At 49.4% G+C, this 22,284-nt stretch overlaps 1 protein-coding gene across 3 annotated transcripts in view; it reads right to left on the bottom strand.

Moving 5' to 3' along the window:
• RPS6KL1 (ribosomal protein S6 kinase like 1) overlaps window positions 1-22,284 on the bottom strand; it is a 102,832-nt gene that overhangs the window by 25,546 nt on the left and 55,002 nt on the right. For all 3 annotated transcript variants that reach the window (XM_069208478.1, XM_069208476.1, XM_069208477.1), the window contains 2 exons: window positions 8,430-8,562; window positions 6,545-7,801 (listed from right to left, as the gene is read on the bottom strand). In XM_069208478.1, the coding sequence (XP_069064579.1) occupies window positions 6,545-7,801; window positions 8,430-8,562 (1,390 nt within the window). The remainder of the gene's footprint in view (window positions 1-6,544; window positions 7,802-8,429; window positions 8,563-22,284) is intronic.

Raw genomic sequence — 22,284 nt, 5'->3', positions numbered from 1 at the left:
AATGCTCCACATGCAGTTATACCATAAAGTACATTGTTCAGAATGTGCCTAGGCCACAAAAATACTCAACTCCATGGTACATTCTAAAACACACCCTTATCTGATACAAAACATGAGTAAGTCCACCTTCCATGTTATGCCACTCCTCTCTCCACATCTGGAAACTTGTGGTTCACCTCAATGTTGGGCAGCTCTAGAAACAGGGTTATTCTGAGAGGAGAACTATGTTCTATGTTTGATCACCAGAGTTGCATTGTTCTGAGTCTTCGATGTTCTTCTAATGAATCTTATACTATGTAAGTATGTGATTTGGGGGTTCTCCTATTCTGAACCTCCACAGGCCATCGGTAGAGATGGGAACTCACAGATATACTACACAGACAGCTCGCCCTGCTGAAACTTAACATCTCCCAGGTGTAGCAGAACTCCAAAGCAAGTTTGAGAGTAGGAAAGAACCGTGCAAATCCATCTTCCAGACACTGACATAACTACAGTTATGTGGCACATCCTCAGAGACAGCTCAACAGTAGTATTACTACACTGCACACCTGCGGCGTGTCCACTTATACGTTACTCTTTATGGTATAACTCAAAAAATATCCCCAGGAGTGACAAGACATGGCTCATCTCCAAAGACACCTTCCAGCACTGTCAATATATGGTAGGTGCTGAGAGTACACTCTGGCAACAACACTCTTGGATAGCCCATTGGCTATCCCCAGCTGTGACACCACAGCCATCATTACGAGATGCTCAGGAAATGGGTTGGATGTTCCCTGACCCAGAATTACTCATTCCGGGGTTAATGGTAACTCCATATTCAAGGAAAATCCAACCCATTACGAGTTGAACCCAGGAGGGCCCACTAAAAAACGAGGTATTAACCGGGGAATCAATAATTTTGGGTCCTATTCCCCCAGTGATTCCTCAATTTGGGTCAACTGTTACCAGCCCCACTAGAATTAAGAGGTCACTCTCAGTAAGGTCCTACATATTACATAGTTATAGGAATCTCCCAACAATGACACCATGTGAAACATACCCCAATTCTTTACTGACAACACCACAATGCAGAGGCAGTGACACTATATGGTACATATCAAGGATCTGCCTAGACCACACATGGTATGCCACGGATTCTGTGCCAGATGAGATACTACAAGAAACATCTCAACTGCCTCCATCATAGGTGTTACTGAACGCCCTCCGCTGTAATACCGCACAATACATTCTAAGAGTCTGTTCCCAACAGAGACATTACACTGTACATCCTCAGTGGCTGCCCTCAGAAGTGACAATATGGCATATCCTATGAGCTACGCAAATATTACTGATCCGATATATTTATAATCCAGAATTTTGGTCTCTGAGTCACAGTTAGTACCTATCTGGGAATTTACACCCAACAGTGAAACATTAAGGTACTCCTGTAGAGCTTGCTCTATGTGGAATGAGTAAACATTATGTTCCTAGAATCTCCTCCAGGGAGTGACACCATACAGAAATTCTCCAGTCACTCCTAGAATTAAATCTATTGGTACATCCCCAGAGTCTGCTGCCAGCGTGGACACAATACATACCCACCAATGTCTGCCCTGCGGCACTAATATATGTATATTTTTTGTATTGTTTAAGCACAGTTTACTTGCAATGGCTGCTTATTGCTCAGGCAGGGAGGAAAACAGATGCCCTCTGAAATACTGAAATAATCTGAGTTTGTATGGTCAGAGAGGACTTGACGGTGCATTCCACAAGGAAGGGGGTCAGAAGCAAGAAGATACAATCCCCAAGACATTGTTTAGAAAACTGAAGAAAAGTAGGCAACACATAATTGATTGTTTGAATAGATGACCTGAAAGATATGGTTTCCTATTTCTATTCAGAACAAAGATTCAGCCTCACATAAGGCCTTGCCTGTCAGTAGTATACAGCACTAGAATATAATGCTATACCGTTTACCTGCAGACGATTGAGATAACAGATCAAATTTTTAAAGAAAAGTGATCGTGGGCAGAATTAATTTTAAAGGGTCAGCCATATTGGCAGGTATACAGAACTGCCAAGTGACCATAATTAAAGCCACTAACCAGGACAGTATGATAGATAAGGACATAAGTGTACAGCCATAACCAACACGTTTCGTTCTGAACAGCGAACTTCTTCAAGGCTTCTGTTCAATATTCCAATATTTCCATATAGCTTTACGTCTGTTTCACGTCAAATTTTCCACCCATTTGAGTCCTTCCATTTATATCGATCCAGTCACATCCCATATAGACACCCAAATCGGTGTCTTCCGTAAAAACAGGCATTTCACATCTGAGCTGACAGCGGTCTATATGGGATATGACTGACAATGTAAGTGGAGGACTCAAATGTGTGGAAAATTTGACGTGTTTTTGTAAATAAGAATCTTGTGAATCTCATTACATCAAAAATGTTTAGGTCGAACACCTAATTTATACTTTAAACTGAGGTAAACCTTCTGTAACGCCCACAATTTCTTTCAACATCCCCACCTTATGTTGTTAATTTCTCTGAACTGTTGACTGTATGCAAGTCAGCGCAATCATAATCTGATCCTATATATAACACAAAGCGGGCACAACAAACATCTGCACACAGTATTCCCCACTATTTAGCAATAACATGATACTCAAAGGAGATGTCACTTGAGCCAAGCATTTTTATATTCAAGGTAATACCTAACTGATTTACATAACCCTGTATAAGTTACATTTTCAGAACCTGCCCCCCGTATGGAACACTATAAGGAATATCCACATAAACTTTATCTAACACTTAACTTCAGGACTGAAGATTTTCTGCTATGTTGCAATTTATCTGTAACCCAGAGGCTTTTGTGTGCAGCTTCAGCAGCTTCCTTTAACATATTAGGCCTTGTCTCTCTGAAAGTAAGCTATTCCAACTCAGCTACTTGTGTGTTTGGCTTATAGAAGCCCTTGTTGGGGTGTGTGATTTTAGAGTTACATGTTGTGTACTCTAACCAAGCTGAGGTTCCTTGTATTCCTTCTGTTTGTAGGGGAGGCTGGCCTGGCAGATCAGGCTCGACTGTGCCTACTGGAGGGATATTACTGGTTTGCCTACATCTGTGTCCTGTCTGAAGGAGCATGGTGGGCAGCAAGTCAATGGCCTGAGAGATGGTGCAAATAATTACCAGTGCCTGAGATTCATTTAAACACTAAATCAATCACTTTTTTGTATTCCTCAGTGTGACACCATATACACCACCAGTACGCCCAGACACAGGGTCCTACCAATGGAGCCAAGTTGCACCCTACTGATGAGGCTCAAATATGCTGAAACCTTTCAGGAGTATCTATGTACCTGTTCAGAGGGGACCTGGCCTAGCAGTTTAGGGTGAACTGTTCTATTGGAGCAGGACCAAGACGGATCTGAATGTGGCTGGGTCCTGTCTGAGGTGGAATAATGGGCAAAAAACTATGGACTGAGATGAAGCCTGAGAAAATACCAGTGGCTAGGATTAATTTCAGCACTCCATAAATCATTGTTCTGCATTTCTCAGTGCATTGTAACCAGCTGGAAGCATTTCATGCAGACTTATTTAAAAACCTGTGGGAGAGGGATTAACAGGTGGTGCATGACGTGGCCTAGTTGTGTACGTTTCTTTTTCAGAAATGGATCACTGCCAGGCCGCCCAAAAAAGCTTGAGCACCAGATTACCACAGTCTACAACTTTTCTGCACTTCTCCACAGTAGTCTGTTTCAGCCCAACATGCACAGTTGGCTGAATAAATCCTACATACTCTGAGTCAGGGCGACTTGCTAATCCCATTATGTATTGCTTCTCTCCAAACATAGAGGCAGCTAAATCTGAATGAAAGAACCAACCCTCCCGATTGGTCCCCCATCTTAATGTAGGACACTGTATCCTATTCATAGGCTGTACTTGTTGCCCCAGATCTTTGAATTCACCTGGAGAGCTAGTCTCACGAGAGGTTACTGAGAGGATTCCTGGTGTAGTATCCAGTCTACTCAGATGCTGACTACTACAAAATGGCCCTTGACTGCTTGGAATGGTCTTATCCAGTTGGTCTAGTGGGGCCATTTCTGCCCCAGAGTTTTCTGCCTTGATGGGAATTACCTACTAGCAAGGTGCCTGTGAGAAGGACACAATGCTAATATGCTTGCCACCCTCCCTGTGAGGCTATTCAGCCAGCTCTAAAGATATGAGCAAGGGTCTACTGTCCTGAGCCAAGTGAACCAGTAACTTGGGGTTACTACATGGACTGGCCGAAGCAGGCACTAGCGATCGCTGGAGAGGCACTAGTGCAACCTAAATCAGAACTAGTGATCCCTAGTAAGGCATTAGTGATCCCTTAGTAAGCATCTTTACAGTTGAGTCCTGCAGAATACCATGCTGCATGGGTCCATTACCTTGCCAGCAGGCGTGGGGACCATGAAACTCAACAAAGAAAAGCAGTGGCTTTACCCATGTCAGCTTTGTGGTCTGAATCATATGTCGGTACATTAGACAAAAATGTGCATTAAAGCAAGTGAAAGAATATACTTTGGCACTAGTTTGTGTGGCTTTTGTCCAACATATTATCTAATTCAGGTGTCTCCAACCAGTTGATCGCGAGCTACCACTAGCTCACAGACATCTTCAGAATAGATCATAGCCTTGAGTTCATTCTAAATAAGCACAGGGTCACAAAATTTACTTTTCAAGTTAAGGGAAGGCTGGGTTTACTTTACATTATCTTCAGACTGCACACAGCGGGCCAGATAATGAGCAGTGCTCGAGTCAGATTTATGACCCAGAGCATAGAGGTGAAGAGCTGAAGCACTGAGATATTTAAATCTTAAATAAAAGTACGTGCCATCTCAATACTGGAGGGTGAGAACAAAATGATTTTTCTAAATGCTTTTAAATGGAAGAAAATTAACAGAGTCAACCTAATGATTTAGTTAACTGTTCATTTTAAATTTCATCCATGTCAAAGTGTCGCAGTTACAAACAGCAGGCGTCTTACTCTCAGTGGCCAGTAGACACTAACATATTTATAACTGAAAAAAATAGTTTTTTTTTTTTTTTTTTAAATGAGCAACGTTGTAAGTGAACAAAAATGTTAAGCCAATTATATATTAATATTTTATGAAGGATGTTTCTTCACTTTTAAGTTCTCCCATTTAAACAAATGGCTTTATTTTTTCTGAAGTAAGTATGGCACCGTGTCTAGAGGCCACTTGATGCAAGATGCCTGCTGTTTGTAAATGCAACACTTTGAAATGGGAGAAAAAGTCAATGATAAATGAAATCAATATAAACAAAGTTAACTCCTCAGTTTATTTTTCTCCAATTTCAAAGTGTCGCATTTATCCATAGCAGGAATCTTGCTCCCACTGGATGGTAGACACAGTGTCATAATTATAACAGAAAAATGCAGCAATTTATTTTTAAGTGGGATAAATTTGTAGTGCAGAAAAATGTTTCATATTATAAACATTTTTCTGCACTTTAAATTTCTTCCATTTAAGAAAATGGTTGTATGTTTTTGTTATATATGTAATGGTGCCACATGGGGAAAGTGATGTCCTCCGCCATAACTACATACAACACAGACTCTTGTTCACACATACACATAGATCCCATTCATACACATACATGTTCATACATCCCCGAAGACCACGCTCTGACTGACACACACAGCATACTATCATACTGCCTCTAGTCAGAGTATTTTGTTCAAACCATAGTATCTGGATGTATGCACATTTGGCTAAAGTCAATGAGCCGGGCTTGGGGGGGTATCTGATAATGCTGCACGAGAGGCTTGGCCTTCAGTACCTCACGATGTTCATTGACCAGAAGTGGCTCTCAGTATAGAAAAGGTTGAAAACCCCGGATCTAATTTGATTCCAGAATTATGTAGGGTCATTTTTTTAATATATAAACTATTTATAGCATCACTTTAAGTATTGTTGATGATGTTATCATTTTAAGGCAACTAAAGAGCTACATTTTTATTAGTCAGGACAACACAAACTTGATAGAGCACTCCAGCATAATTCTATGTCGATATACACCTCCGCAAGTCTGAGAAACCTTTGAATTGCCTTTCTACCCCGCAAACAAAGATTACCAATCTAGGAGTGCCTCTTCAGACAGAAACTGGACCACTCAGATACAAGAGGGCAGTAGTATTGCATCGTCTTCTCTAGACAGTAGGCTGGACTACATAGCTGTACCCTGTTAAGAGATTCCAAGAAAAGTCTGACATACACAAACTCCCCTACTGTGACTACATGGCAGTCTGAGAATCGTTAACATCATTATACAACACATAATCAAAGACTATCCCTGGAAGTTAAACTAAGTGGGTCATTCCAAGAGTGTGCCCTCAGTAAAGATATTACATGGAACATCCCTAATGTACTTCCCTGAAACTGACACTATATGATACATCGCTGGCTTTCCCTGGGAAGGACGCGTTGGTGTACATTCTCCCAGTCTGCCTACAACAGCAATACAAACTGAGAGGTACCAGCTCCTCCACACCTGTGTCATCCAGTAGTACATTCCTGGGGTTCAAGTCTTGGCATATCACCCCCTGCTGGTGCAAACCTTCCAAGGCCAGAAGGAGTTCAGATGCCCACAGCCGAATCTGCTGCTCGGACAGCCCCCATGGCCCCTGTGCTCCACTCCTCGACTCTGCTGTAGATGGTGGAGGGGCTGACACAAAACACCAGCCATCCACCTCAATGTCAGGACTGGCATCGGGTGAAACCAATCCTGTTCCAGTGCCCCCCTCTCGTCCTAGGGAAGCAGGCACCTTCATGTCCGGTGCCTCAAGGGCACATGTAGTTCTGTGCTCATTCTTTGCTGGAAGCATCCTAGCTGCTGACCCTGAGATAACCGTATTGGCTTCTTTCCCATTTAGGTCCCTGGAGTGCCAGTCTGTCAACAACGTACAGTGGGTTTCAGTGCAATCCAATGGTTTGTCCCCCAAGGGTTTGCCATTAGTAGTGTTGCCCCCATCTGGGTCTTTGGCTTCAAGGCACAGTGTATTCTGGTTTCCCACCATTTTAGAGTTTGATTGGTGCATTTCTGTTACGTTTACCACAGAAGATATCCTAAGCCCACAATCTGGCCTGGAAATTGTGTCCTGTGCTAATCTCCCATTAGGACACTGGTGATCTATGGGAGGAAGCTTACCCTGTAGATTCCTAAAGCTATCCACAAGAGCCTGCGACTCTGGTGACCAGAGATCCTGGACACTGTGGCTTATGGAACCGTTCTCCTTAGTAGGCTCTCTTTGGCTTAAGTGGGAATCATGGTCTGTAAGGGAAGTGGGGTGTACGGTCATCAACCTTGTTCCTTGTCGCTGGGCTACCTCTCTAATATTATTTATCGGTCCAATGCAGACTGTGCCAGATGGAATACTGCTATATGACCCACAGCCAACAACATAGCCGTGTGTTGATCCTTCCTGAGAGGAGGACTGACTGGAACGCTCATCCCAGCAAGTCGACTGGTTGGAATCAGGGCTCTGGCCGAGTCCCGGGCTCAGATGATCCCTTGTAGGAGACAACATGTCGCACTCTGTCATAGCTTCACTGCATCCATCCCAAGTACTCCTGGACTCCCAGTGCCACCAACTTCCTCCCTCTTCCAGCCGGGAGCTCATGCTTGGTGTGGTGTAACTATTCTTAAGTTTGATGGTCTTTCGGAAAGGACTGGAGCATTCTGGGTATTCCTTCCCCCGTTCCATGTCTGGATGGAGCTGTCGGCGGAGGTGTGACCAAAGCTTGCCTCCTGGGTAAGAGAGGAAAAGAAGAGATGAGGGTATCAGAGCGGGATAAAGCCAAAGATCGCTTTTGAGGAGGTGAAGGGGAAAACAAACAGCAGCATAGTGATGACTGATTTGGGAGGTGTACGAGTCAGAGAATGATCTAGTAGAGCAGATGGTGAGTGAAAGGTGGAATGAATGAGTTGACAAATATAAAGATGGGTGAATGAATGAGTACATGAGCATCTGGCAACCAAGACGATGAATAAGACTGAGCACCAGAATTAACGTGACGTAGCAGGTCAATGAATGAGTGAAGACCATGGGAGCCAGTGAACGTTTGGGGTTCAGAGGTGGTTACATTATGTGGCGGGGATGGGGCTCAGAACTAAGAGTTCACAATATAATTTTGGGACAGCAGTGCACAGTCGTAACAGCGATTGAAGATTTTCTTGTCACATGAAAACTAACGAATGTGTCGACAGAGGTAGTGAAAGCAGAACTTTACGACCTTAGAAAAGACCCACGAGATGAAATGGAGCAACAGTACTGAGTGAGAAGTTGGGGACCTGAGATAATGTGCGAATAAAGAGCAGGTAGGCTTTGAGCAGAAGGGATGGACAGAAAGTGCTTATCTGATGTAGTTACACACACCCTGCACATGCTGAAGCCTCAGGAAGATGGAGTCCTCGCTGACGTAATACCGCAGGAGCTTCACCATGTATGGAACACCCTGGGGAATGATCGTTTGCTGCTCCCGCCGTTCTAAAAGTGACTTGGGAAGACTCTGTAAGACACAAGAAAGTTTCATCACTGCACAAAACAAGCACAGAATGGAGAGGTACTGTTACTAACCTCACACACTCCCTATTACACTCCCGCAGTCCCACACACTGGAGCTTCATCCCGGCCTGCAGCACCATTCTCTGTCCAGGATCTGAACCAACAAGCACCAGTGTCTATGCACCTCGATCTTTACCTGCAGCCTCCCTGCCAAGTATCACACAACATACGTGAGATCTACGCGTCACAGAAAAATCTCAGCATCAAACAGGGTCCACAATACCTCATGCAAATTAGCTGCACTCGATTATACCCTTATTTTTCAATTCATTTCAGTCTCTCCTTGCCTCCCACTAGCCACTGCTTCCAGCGTACACAGAGTTATGAGGCAGACCGTGCATACATGCAGCCAGACCTCAATACCTGGTCGTCATTGCCAGAGGATCACACTGCCTTTGTTTTATCCCACCTCCCCTGGCACTAGATTGGTGGGTTAGATTTTGCAACCAATTACCCGCCTTACTTCCTTGTGCTTCCAGCCGGTGTGCCACCCAACCACTGTGTCTTGTGAAGACACACAAGAGGGGTCTTTAACATGAGCCAATCCGCACTTTGCAGTACTCTTTGCTAATGCACTTCTGAAATTGACACGTAGCATATTATAAGTGAGAAACCTCAAAGTACACTTCTCGCAATTCAAATTAGCACAGCAATTTAACCCACTCCACAGCACCTAGACTTGTTTGACTAGACTCGGAAATGCCCAACGGTCAAAATGTTTATATTTAGAGCCTTTATATACCCCAATGTAGCGTCTATGTGGATCACAGATCTAGGGCACAGACACATTATTTTTTTCAGCAGAGGTGATGCCGGTACGGCAATCTAAGAGGTTCAGTGTTATTTAGTCTAAAGAGAATTCACAGCAGAATGTGTGATGTTAACTGACTGGATGTAGATGCATGCCCCCAGGGTGTTCATTCTTTATTCATCTGTTTGTGCTGTTGTGTAGAATGTTTCAGGGCCAGCCAGAGAAGAAGCTTCTGATGAAGGCAGCATCTGCAATGTTCAGGGCTGAGGTGAGGGGAGTCAGTGCAGAAGGCGGAGGCCAGGAGCTGCAGTAGTTCTGTAGGCCCATCTAAAGTCAGCCCTGGGTCGCTCTTACGTTTGGAGAGTTACCTGGGGCCTCTTTCAGGCTTACCCGGAAAGAGGTCCCATGTTCCTGAGACCAGCTCCCCATGCTCAGTTAGAGCACCTGCTGGGTGACAGATGGACCCCGCGGTGAGCAGTGCCAAGAATCCTGCCAGGACTCCGTAGCTAAGCAGCATGTGCATAACAGGTCTATCAGGTGGGACTACAGTGAAGACGAAGGGAGGAAAGAGAACAGATTCTGAATACAGTTTTACGGGTATAAGCCCCATCACTTAAGCAAGACAAGCAATGCAAGCAGTCAATTGCAAGGTCTCTAAGAGATTAGGAGCACACTAAAACTTAAATCACCACTGGTCTTATCGAGAATATGATATAAAGGGAGAGAGATATTCTTAACTATCAACTTGTAAAGGAGTATTTTAGGGTGAATCAAGTCATGGCAGGGATTCAAATCGAATTTAAGTAACGTTCAAGTTATGATAAACTAATCAAAGCCTAATCCTTTTAGACCTTTACGTTTTTTAGGAAATCTTGCTTCTGTGTTTTGCTCCGTAGGGTACTCAAACATTTTAATAAAGCCTCGTTAATGGTGGAAACAGCTGTGATCGCTAGGACTTGCTTTTGGGGAGTGTGGTATTTCTTTAGTCTTCGCTTCTCCCGGAGTTTGTAACATTGATGGTGCTGGCAGGCTGTGCCTTTAGACATCCAAAGCAAGACAGAGGGAAAGCCGTAAAGGACAAAATAGACTTCTTTATCGCAAGTCAGTCCGAGTTTCTAGAGGCCTCTGGTGTCCGGAAGAGAGGCACTGGGGAGGTCGAGGAGGACGGCTCAGCCAGGGGAGAGTCCCTAATCTTGGCTACTCTGAAATAAGAGTTACAACACAGCACCTGTAATATAGAGGGGATTGATTACTTTACGAAAACATCACCAAATCAAATCATTAACATTTATAAAGTGCGCTACTCACCTGTGCGGGTCTCAAGGCGCTAGGGGAAAAAGGGGGGGGGTTATCGCTGTTCGAACAGCCAGGTCTTTAGGAGTCTCCGGAAAGCGGAGTGGTCCTGGGTGGTCCTGAGGCGGATGCGAGGGACAGCAGTGAGTGCGAGGCCAGAGGAGCGGAGGAGGCGGGTGGGGACGTAGAAGCTGAGGCGTCTGTTGAGGTATTCCGGTCCCTTGTCGTAGAGGGCTTTGTGTGCGTGGGTGAGAAGTCGGAAGGTGATCCTTTTGCTGACAGGGAGCCAATGCAGGTGTCTCAGGTGTGCGGAGATGTGGCTGCTGCGGGGTATGTCGAGGATGAGGCGGGCCGAGGCGTTTTGAATGCGTTGCAGGCGATTTTGGAGTTTGGCTGTGGTCCCGGCGTAGTGGGTGTTGCCGTAGTCCAGGCGGCTCGTGACGAGGGCGTGGGTCACGGTTTTTCTGGTGTCGGCGGGGATCCAGCGGAAGATCTTGCGGAGCATGCGGAGGGTGAGGAAGCAGGCGGAGGACACGGCGTTGACTTGCTTGGTCATGGTGAGAAGAGGGTCCAAGATGAAGCCGAGGTTGCGGGCGTGGTCTGTGGGGGGTCGGTGCGGTGCCGAGGGCCGTGGGCCACCAGGAGTCGTCCCAGGCGGACGGGGTGTTGCCGAGGATGAGGACTTCAGTTTTTTCAGAGTTCAGCTTTAGGCGGCTGAGCCTCATCCAATCTGCGACGTCCTTCATACCCTCTTGTAGGTTGGTCTTGGCGCTGGCGGGGTCCTTGGTGAGGGAGAGTATAAGTTGGGTGTCGTCGGCGTAGGAGGTGATGATGATGTCGTGCTTGCGTACGATGTTGGCGAGGGGGCTCATGTAGACATTGAAGAGTGTTGGGCTGAGTGATGAGCCTTGGGGTACGCCGCAGATGATCTCGGTGGGTTCTGAGCGAAACGGAGGGAGGTAAACTCTTTGGGAACGGTTTGAGAGGAAGGAGGCGATCCAGTCCAGGGCCTGGCCTTGGATCCCGGTGGAGCAGAGGCGGGTGATTAGGGTGCGGTGACAGACGGTGTCAAAGGCAGCGGAGAGGTCGAGCAGAATGAGGGCGACTGTTTCACCGTTGTCCATCAGGGTTCTGATGTCGTCAGTGACTGAGATGAGGGCGGTTTCAGTGCTGTGGTTGGTTCGGAATCCGGTTTGTGAGGGGTCGAGCAGGTTGTTGTCTTCCAGGAAGGTGGTCAGCTGTTTGTTGACGGTCTTCTCTATTACTTTGGCTGGGAAAGGCAGAAGAGAGATGGGGCGGAAGTTTTTTAGGTCGCTCGGGTCAGCCGTAGGTTTCTTTAGTAGGGTGTTGACTTCGGCATGTTTCCAGCATTTGGGGAAGGTAGCAGAAGAAAAAGAAGAGTTGATGACGGTCTGGAGGTGCGGGGCGATGATGTCGTCGGTTTTGTTAAAGATGAAGTGTGGGCAGGGGTCCGAAGGCGCGCCGGAGTGGATAGAGTTCATGATGGATTTGGTTTCTTCCGTGTTGATGTGGGACCAGTTGTTGAGGGTGATGGCCGTGGATGCCGGTTCGGTGGTGTATGGTTGGGTCTGGTGTCTGAAGCTGTCGTGGAGGTCGCTAATCTTGCGATGGAAGAAAGTGGCGAGGGATTCGCACAGATCCTGTGAGGGCGTGACGGCGTTGGCGTTGGCGCTGGGGTTGGAGACCTCCTTGACGATGCTGAAGAGTTCTCTGCTGTTGTGTCTGTTTTTGTCCAGTCTGTCGGTGAAAAAGTTCCTTTTGGCAGTGCGGATCAGGTGGTGGTGTTCGCGGGTAGCGTTCTTGAGGGCGGTCATGTTGTCAGCGGTGCGGTCCTTGCGCCAGGCTTTCTCAAGGGCGCGACAAGTTTTCTTTGATTCTTTGAGGGTGTCAGAGAACCAGAGAGGTTTTTTGGTGTTGGTCTGTCGATGCATGCGTTTGAGGGGAGCAAGGATGTCTGCGCAGTTGGAGATCCAGTTTGTGAGGTTGAGGGCTGCGTCGTTGGGGTCGGTGGTGAGGGTGGGTTGGTTGGCGGCGAGTGCGGAGAAGAGTTGCTCTTTGGGGATCTTGTTCCACTGTCGACGAGGGATGGGTTGGGTGCGGAGGTGGCGGGTCTCGCGTCGGAATGTGAAGTGGACGCAGCTGTGGTCGGTCCAGTGTAGGGCGGAGGCGTGGCTGAAGAAGACGTGTTTGCTGGCGGAGAAGATGGGGTCAAGCGTGTGTCCGGCGATGTGGGTGGCGGTGTTCACCAGTTGTTTGAGGCCGAGGTTGGCGAGGTTGTCGAGCAGGGTGGTGGTGTTGGGGTCGTTGTTTTGTTCCAGATGGAAGTTGAGGTCACCTAGGAGGATGCAGTCCGGCGAGGCGAGGGCGTGCGGGGAGATGAAGTCGGCGATGGCGTCGCTGAAAGGGGCGCGTGGGCCGGGAGGACGGTAGACGAGGGATCCTCTGAGGGTGGTCCTCGGATCGGTGCGAATCTGAAAATGCAGATGTTCAGCGGCGAGAGGGGTGTCTTCGGTGGAGGTGGTGACGCTGATGGAGTCTTTGAAGACGATGGCGATACCTCCTCCTACCTGGTTGGTGCGGTCTTTTCTGGAGATCTTGTAGCCTTCGGGGATGGCAGTGGCGATGTCAGGGGCCGAGGAGGCGTTCATCCAGGTCTCCGTGATGAAGGCGACGTCCGGTGCTATGGAGTCCAGGAAGTCCCAGAGTTCAATGGCGTGTTTGTGGACGGAGCGAGCGTCGACTAGGATGCACTTGAGGTGGTTGATGGCGCGTGGGCTTGTGGTCGAGGTTGTTGCGTGGTGGAAGGTGCGTTTGCAGGAGTTGCAGGCGAAGGGTCCATGGGTGCGTTTGGGGTGAGCTTGGAAGCAGGTGTTGGAGCGTCCTGGGTTGAGGGCGTGGAGGGTGGTGGGGTCGTAGCGGGTCAGCGGGGCTTGGGAGAGCTGGGGACCAGGGGTCGTGGCGCTGGGCGCGGGACAGGCGCGGATGGGCGCAGACGGGCTTGCCTCTGGCGCGCCCGCTGCACGGTCGCGCAGCGGCCGCCATATGAGGAAGGGGGGGGGGGAGGGGTCAGGTGGGGGCGAATGGGAGCTGGGGGGCGGGGGCGTGCAGGAGGTCGCGGCGGGAAAGCGCAAGGGAGGGGGGACAGGTAGAGTGAGAAGAGCTGGGGGAGGGGGGTTTAAGGGTGGTGAGTGTTAGGAGGTTTAGGAGATAAGGGAGAAAGATAGGAGTAGGGTTGAGAAGATAGGGGAGGGGGGGTTGTAGAGGTGGGTGAGGGTGAGAGGTAGAGTGAGAGGATAGGAAGATAGGTAATAGAGGGGGTGAGGGAGGGGGGGAGAGATAGAGAAATAGATAGAGAAAATAGATAGGGAAATCGATAGATAGGGAAATAGATAGAGAGATAGGAAGATAGGAGGAGGTAGAGAGTGAGGGAGTTAGATAGTGGGATAGAGAGATAGGTAGATAGGAGGAGTGAGGGAGGTAGATAGTGAACGGGTTAGATAGGAGAGATAGAGAGGGGGATGCGAGTGGGGGAGGGGGATGAGGCAGGAGGGCAGGCGCGGGGAGAAGAGGACGGAGGAGGCAGAAGAGCCGAAGACAAGAAGAACAGAAGACAAGAACAAGAAGAACAGAAGACCGGAAGGAGAGAAGAAAGGAAGATCAGAAGACCGGAAGAAGAGAAGAAAGGAAGACCGGAAGAACACAGAAGAACACAGAAGAACACAGAAGAACACAGAAGAACACAGAAGAAGATACAGAAAAACGAAGAACAGAGGGCAGAAGACCACAGAAGAAGATGAGGAAGAAGAGAAGAAGAGTGAAGACGGGGGAAAGAAGAGTACAGAAGAAGATTACAGACGAGGAGCGAGGAGGAAGAACAGAAGAACAGAGAAGAAGAAAAGAAGAAAAGAAGCAGGAGCAGGAGAGAGGGTGAGTAGCGCGGGGCAGAGCGAGGGGCTGGGAGGGGGGGGTTACTTACTGTGAGGTGGGTCTCAGGAACTCAGGAACCTGGAGGAGCTGCAGCGGCAGGGGGAGCGACCTACCCTTGGGTCAAGGGTCGCTACCACTGTCGCGCAGCGGCCGCCATATGAGGTAGGAGGGGGGGGAGTGGGGAGGGGGGGGAGGGGTCAGGTGGGGGCGAATGGGAGCTGGGGCGTGCAGGAGGTCGCGGCGGGAAAGCGCGAGGGAGGGGGGGACAGGTAGAGTGAGAAGAGCTGGGGGAGGGGGTTTAAGGGTGGAGGGGGGTGAGTGTTAGGAGGTTTAGGAGATAAGGGAGAAAGATAGGAGTAGGGTTGAGAAGATAGGGGAGGGGGGGTTGTAGAGGTGGGTGAGGGCGAGAGGTAGAGAGAGGATAGGAAGATAGGTAATAGAGGGGGTGAGGGAGGGGGGGAGAGATAGAGAAATAGATAGAGAAAATAGATAGGGAAATCGATAGATAGGGAAATAGATAGAGAGATAGGAAGATAGGAGGAGGTAGAGAGTGAGGGAGTTAGATAGTGGGATAGAGAGATAGGTAGATAGGAGGAGTGAGGGAGGTAGATAGTGAACGGGTTAGATAGGAGAGATAGAGAGGGGGATGCGAGTGGGGGAGGGGGATGAGGCAGGAGGGCAGGCGCGGGGAGAAGAGGACGGAGGAGGCAGAAGAGCCGAAGACAAGAAGAACAGAAGACAAGAACAAGAAGAACAGAAGACCGGAAGGAGAGAAGAAAGGAAGATCAGAAGACCGGAAGAAGAGAAGAAAGGAAGACCGGAAGAACACAGAAGAACACAGAAGAACACAGAAGAACACAGAAGAACACAGAAGAACACAGAAGAAGATACAGAAAAACGAAGAACAGAGGGCAGAAGACCACAGAAGAAGATGAGGAAGAAGAGAAGAAGAGTGAAGACGGGGGAAAGAAGAGTACAGAAGAAGATTACAGACGAGGAGCGAGGAGGAAGAACAGAAGAACAGAGAAGAAGAAAAGAAGAAAAGAAGCAGGAGCAGGAGAGAGGGTGAGTAGCGCGGGGCAGAGCGAGGGGCTGGGAGGGGGGGGGTTACTTACTGTGAGGTGGGTCTCAGGAACTCAGGAACCTGGAGGAGCTGCAGCGGCAGGGGGAGCGACCTACCCTTGGGTCAAGGGTCGCTACTACTGTCGCGCAGCGGCCGCCATATGAGGTAGGAGGGGGGGGGAGTGGGGAGGGGGGGGAGGGGTCAGGTGGGGGCGAATGGGAGCTGGGGCGTGCAGGAGGTCGCGGCGGGAAAGCGCGAGGGAGGGGGGGGACAGGTAGAGTGAGAAGAGCTGGGGGAGGGGGTTTAAGGGTGGAGGGGGGTGAGTGTTAGGAGGTTTAGGAGATAAGGGAGAAAGATAGGAGTAGGGTTGAGAAGATAGGGGAGGGGGGGTTGTAGAGGTGGGTGAGGGTGAGAGGTAGAGTGAGAGGATAGGAAGATAGGTAATAGAGGGGGTGAGGGAGGGGGGAGAGATAGAGAAATAGATAGAGAAAATAGATAGGGAAATCGATAGATAGGGAAATAGATAGAGAGATAGGAAGATAGGAGGAGGTGGAGAGTGAGGGAGTTAGATAGTGGGATAGAGAGATAGGTAGATAGGAGGAGTGAGGGAGGTAGATAGTGAACGGGTTAGATAGGAGAGATAGAGAGGGGGATGCGAGTGGGGGAGGGGGATGAGGCAGGAGCAGGAGGGCAGGCGCGGGGAGAAGAGGACGGAGGAGGCAGAAGAGCCGAAGACAAGAAGAACAGAAGACAAGAACAAGAAGAACAGAAGAACAGAAGACCGGAAGGAGAGAAGAAAGGAAGATCAGAAGACCGGAAGAAGAGAAGAAAGGAAGACCGGAAGAACACAGAAGAACATAGAAGAACACAGAAGATACAGAAAAACGAAGAACAGAGGGCAGAAGACCACAGAAGAAGATGAGGAAGAAGAGAAGAAGAGTGAAGACGGGGGAAAGAAGAGTACAGAAGAAGATTACAGACGAGGAGCGAGGAGGAAGAACAGAAGAACAGAGAAGAAGAAAAGAAGAAAAGAAGCAGGAGCAGGAGAGAGGGTGAGTAGCGCGGGGCAGAGCGAGGGGCTGGGAGGGGGGGGGTACTTACTGTGAGGTGGGTCTCAGGAACTCAGGAACCTGGAGGAGCTGCAGCGGCAGGGGGAGCGACCTACCCTTGGGTCAAGGGTCGCTACCACTGTCGCGCAGCGGGCGCCATATGAGGTAGGAGGGGGGGGGGAGGGGTCAGGTGGGGGCGAATGGGAGCTGGGGCGTGCAGGAGGTCGCGGCGGGAAAACGCGAGGGAGGGGGGGACAGGTAGAGTGAGAAGAGCTGGGGGAGGGGGTTTAAGGGTGGAGGGGGGTGAGTGTTAGGAGGTTTAGGAGATAAGGGAGAAAGATAGGAGTAGGGTTGAGAAGATAGGGGAGGGGGGGTTGTAGAGGTGGGTGAGGGTGAGAGGTAGAGTGAGAGGATAGGAAGATAGGTAATAGAGGGGGTGAGGGAGGGGGGGAGAGATAGAGAAATAGATAGAGAAAATAGATAGGGAAATCGATAGATAGGGAAATAGATAGAGAGATAGGAAGATAGGAGGAGGTGGAGAGTGAGGGAGTTAGATAGTGGGATAGAGAGATAGGTAGATAGGAGGAGTGAGGGAGGTAGATAGTGAACGGGTTAGATAGGAGAGATAGAGAGGGGGATGCGAGTGGGGGAGGGGGATGAGGCAGGAGCAGGAGGGCAGGCGCGGGGAGAAGAGGACGGAGGAGGCAGAAGAGCCGAAGACAAGAAGAACAGAAGAACAGAAGACCGGAAGGAGAGAAGAAAGGAAGAACAGAAGAGCGGAAGGAGAGAAGAAAGGAAGATCAGAAGAGCGGAAGGAGAGAAGAAAGGAAGACCGGAAGAACACAGAAGAACACAGAAGAAGATACAGAAAAACGAAGAACAGAGGGCAGAAGAAGATGAGGAAGAAGAGAAGAAGAGTGAAGACGGGGGAAAGAAGAGTACAGAAGAAGATTACAGACGAGGAGCGAGGAGGAAGAACAGAAGAACAGAGAAGAAGAAAAGAAGAAAAGAAGCAGGAGAGGGTGAGTAGCGCGGGGCAGAGTGAGGGGCTGGGAGGGGGGGGTACTTACTGTGAGGTGGGTCTCAGGAACTCAGGAACTCAGGAACCTGGAGGAGCTGCAGCGGCAGGGGGAGCGACCTACCCTTGGGTCAAGGGTCGCTACCACTGTCGCGCAGCGGCCGCCATATGAGGTAGGAGGGGGGGAGGGGTCAGGTGGGGGCGAATGGGAGCTGGGGGCGTGCAGGAGGTCGCGGCGGGAAAGTGCAAGGGAGGGGGGGACAGGTAGAGTGAGAAGAGCTGGGGGAGGGGGGTTTAAGGGTGGAGGGGGGTGAGTGTTAGGAGGTTTAGGAGATAAGGGAGAAAGATAGGAGTAGGGTTGAGAAGATAGGGGAGGGGGGTTGTAGAGGTGGGTGAGAGGTAGAGTGAGAGGATAGGAAGATAGGTAATAGAGGGGGTGAGGGAGGGGGGAGAGATAGAGAAATAGATAGAGAAAATGGATAGGGAAATCGATAGATAGGGAAATAGATAGAGAGATAGGAAGATAGGAGGAGGTGGAGAGTGAGGGAGTTAGATAGTGGGATAGAGAGATAGGTAGATAGGAGGAGTGAGGGAGGTAGATAGTGAACAGGTTAGATAGGAGAGATAGAGAGGAGGATGCGAGTGGGGGAGGGGGATGAGGCAGGAGCAGGAGGGCAGGCGCGGGGAGAAGAGGACGGAGGAGGCAGAAGAGCCGAAGACAAGAAGAACAGAAGACCAGAAGACCAGAAGACCAGAAGACCAGAAGACCAGAAGACCAGAAGGAGAGAAGAAAGGAAGATCAGAAGACCGGAAGGAGAGAAGAAAGGAAGACCGGAAGAACACAGAAGAACATAGAAGAACACAGAAGAAGATACAGAAAAACGAAGAACAGAGGGCAGAAGACCACAGAAGAAGATGAGGAAGAAGAGAAGAAGAGTGAAGACGGGGGAAAGAAGAGTACAGAAGAAGATTACAGACGAGGAGCGAGGAGGAAGAACAGAAGAACAGAGAAGAAGAAAAGAAGCAGGAGAGAGGGTGAGTAGCGCGGGGCAGAGCGAGGGGCTGGGAGGGGGGGGGTACTTACTGTGAGGTGGGTCTCAGGAACTCAAGAACCTGGAGGAGCTGCAGGGGGAGCGACCTACCCTTGGGTCAAGGGTCGCTACCACTGTCGCGCAGCGGCCGCCATATGAGGTGGGGGGGGGGGGGGGGGGGGAGGGGTCAGGTGGGGGCGAATGGGAGCTGGGGGGCGGGGCGTGCAGGAGGTCGCGGCGGGAAAGCGCGAGGGAGGGGGGGACAGGTAGAGTGAGAAGAGCTGGGGGAGAGGGTTTAAGGGTGGAGGGGGGTGAGTGTTAGGAGGTTTAGGAGATAAGGGAGAAAGATAGGAGTAGGGTTGAGAAGATAGGGGAGGGGGGGTTGTAGAGGTGGGTGAGAGGTAGAGTGAGAGGATAGGAAGATAGGTAATAGAGGGGATGAGGGAGGGGGGGAGAGATAGAGAAATAGATAGAGAAAATAGATAGGGAAATCGATAGATAGGGAAATAGATAGAGAGATAGGAAGATAGGAGGAGGTGGAGAGTGAGGGAGTTAGTGGGATAGAGAGATAGAGAGATAGGTAGATAGGAGGAGTGAGGGAGGTAGATAGTGAACGGGTTAGATAGGAGAGGGGGATGCGAGTGGGGGAGGGGGATGAGGCAGGAGGGCAGGCGCGGGGAGAAGAGGACGGAGGAGGCAGAAGAGCCGAAGACAAGAAGAACAGAAGACCGGAAGGAGAGAAGAAAGGAAGATCAGAAGACCGGAAGGAGAGAAGAAAGGAAGACCGGAAGAACACAGAAGAACATAGAAGAACACAGAAGAACACAGAAGAAGATACAGAAAAACGAAGAGCAGAGGACAGAAGACCACAGAAGAAGATGAGGAAGAAGAGAAGAAGAGTGAAGACGGGGGAAAGAAGAGTACAGAAGAAGATTACAGACGAGGAGCGAGGAGGAAGAACAGAAGAACAGAGAAGCAGAAAAGAAGCAGGAGAGAGGGTGAGTAGCGCGGGGCAGAGCGAGGGGCTGGGAGGGGGGGGGGGTACTTACTGTGAGGTGGGTCTCAGGAACTCAGGAACCTGGAGGAGCTGCAGCGGCAGGGGGAGCGACCTACCCTTGACCCTTGGGTCAAGGGTCGCTACCACTGTCGCGCAGCGGCCGCCATATGAGGTAGGAGGGGGGGGGAGGGGTCAGGTGGGGGAGAATGGGAGCTGGGGGGCGGGGGCGTGCAGGAGGTCGCGGCGGGAAAGCACGAGGGAGGGGGGGACAGGTAGAGTGAGAAGAGCTGGGGGAGGGGAGTTTAAGGGTGGAGGGGGGGTGAGTGTTAGGAGGTTTAGGAGATAAGGGAGAAAGATAGGAGTAGGGTTGAGAAGATAGGGGAGGGGGGGTTGTAGAGGTGGGTGAGGGTGAGAGGTAGAGTGAGAGGATAGGAAGATAGGTAATAGAGGGGGTGAGGGAGGGGGGGAGAGATACCTACCCTTGGGTCAAGGGTCGCTACCACTCCACCAGGGTGATGGATAAAAGATTCAATATCGAAGGTGCCCTGTCTGGGGTACAATCCTGTGCTAAGGTCTTAGAATCAGGCATGACAAACCTAAGGAGGGGCACAATGTGCCCAGCAGGACGGCACCTCCTTTGCTACATGGTCAGTGATTCACTCAGAGTCACAAACTGAATATGTGGAAGGCTCTCACAGAGCAGCCAGCAGACTAACTCTGCTGAGGAGAACCTCTCTGTAGACAAACACTTGCTGGATAAAGAAGTCCACTTTGCTGAACCACCACATCGTGATGTGGTGCGGGAGGCTTCCATGTTACCAACTAAAGGGCGGAGGGACACAGGATGTTATAAGGACTATAAATGCTGAACTAGTCACCCTATGGCCGTGGTCAGATATTGAAACTTTACCAATGTAGCTTTTCCTCTGTTTCTTCCCCACTTTCAGGCTTTTTCGCACTGCGGGTGATGAGCGAGTATCCACGAGGGTTCTCATATGGAGCTGTACAATACGTCCTTTCGCCATTTGGGGACATTTTGATATCTACTGGTTATCTGCCCTGTATTGTAAATGGCATTAAGTGTGTGTTTTACCTCACTAAATATGTATTAATACTAAAATACATATCTGCAACTTTAAAACCAATAGAAAAGTCGAAGCAGTTCTTTGGAAATCTGAAACCTCTTAGAGGTAATCCTCAGCACAATATTGTCAAGAGGGTCAGATAGCTGCAACCTGTGCACAAACTCCTATTAACGCAGGGATCAGAATTATAAATTGTGCGGCGTTTACCGCACCCACTAATTCCCAGGTGCGATAAAGTCTCCACCTCCTGCAATTTTCTCCAGGCACATATCTGCAGGTCAAACCTGCTTTCAAATATGGCAGGCGACACCGCCAGGTAAATACCAGGACATGCTGATGTTTCTGTGAAAAGCACTAAAATCCACGTGCAATGCCTTGTTTTGAAGTACTTGACTCATACACGGATAATTATTGCACCCAATAAATACTGAGCCAGGTGGCTAACAAATGATCTCCAAACCTTCTGGGGCAGCCATGTGCAGAGCCAAAGTGTTGATTAGGGTTTTAGGAGTAGGCGGGTGATGGCCAAATAACAACCCATGCCCTTAGGTCCGGGCCTCTTCTATTCCCATTCTATGGGAACTTTCCCAGCTAGAGAAGGGATAGGAAACAAATTCTTAAATGTACGCATTTCACTGTTTATCACAGTTGCACACAATCCATGGTGTACACGGATTACACGTTTCCTTAAAATGAGGTCTGGAACATATTTCTCATGTGTTGAGAGATTCTGGACTAGGAAACCTTTGTACTGCATTTGAATTCTGCACCTAGTTTTCACCCCTCACTTATCCCCTTTAGGTCTGTCAGCAGTTGGCACTATTTGACTGCAAACCTGTAGCAAGTATTGACTGGTGACGAACCATCCCGGGGTAAGCTTGTGCTCTCTGTCACTATCAGGAGAAGCTCTTCCTACAACCATCAAGCAGGAGACACATTATTCATGTTTCAAGAGTTTTGAGATAAGTACAGGTGCTCAGAAATCCAATATGGTATTCAGCACCATTTCTTTCGTGTGAAACATGCTGAACCCACACTTAAGCCTCCGCCCCTCCCTCGTGACGATCACCATACACAAAGCAGGCTCGTAACACGAACAGAAGGCACTTACTGAAACAACCATTGTCTACCCGATGGAGCGGTTCACCTAGAAACATCTGTTTCGGATAAAGGGAGAAGTCTAACACACCCCTAACCAAAAGGCGCACCGGCTCCTGTCCCTATTATACCGCTGAGCTGTATCATGTCCAGTTGTCACTGTGGACACAGGGCCCCAGCCTTGGAATGCCCCCTCTAACGTGCCACGTGATGGCTGGCTGCAGTGGCCCTCGGGCGATACATCACCAGGAAGAGGTTTCTGACAGCAGTGCCAGCTGCGCCTCTTACGTCATGAGCCTGGCAGTACCCAGATCTCTCAATGAAGTGGGGGTA

This window comes from Pleurodeles waltl, chromosome 9 (genome assembly GCF_031143425.1).
Source record: "Pleurodeles waltl isolate 20211129_DDA chromosome 9, aPleWal1.hap1.20221129, whole genome shotgun sequence".
Lineage (NCBI taxonomy): Eukaryota > Metazoa > Chordata > Amphibia > Caudata > Salamandridae > Pleurodeles > Pleurodeles waltl.
This window is presented reverse-complemented; position numbering and strand designations above follow the sequence as displayed.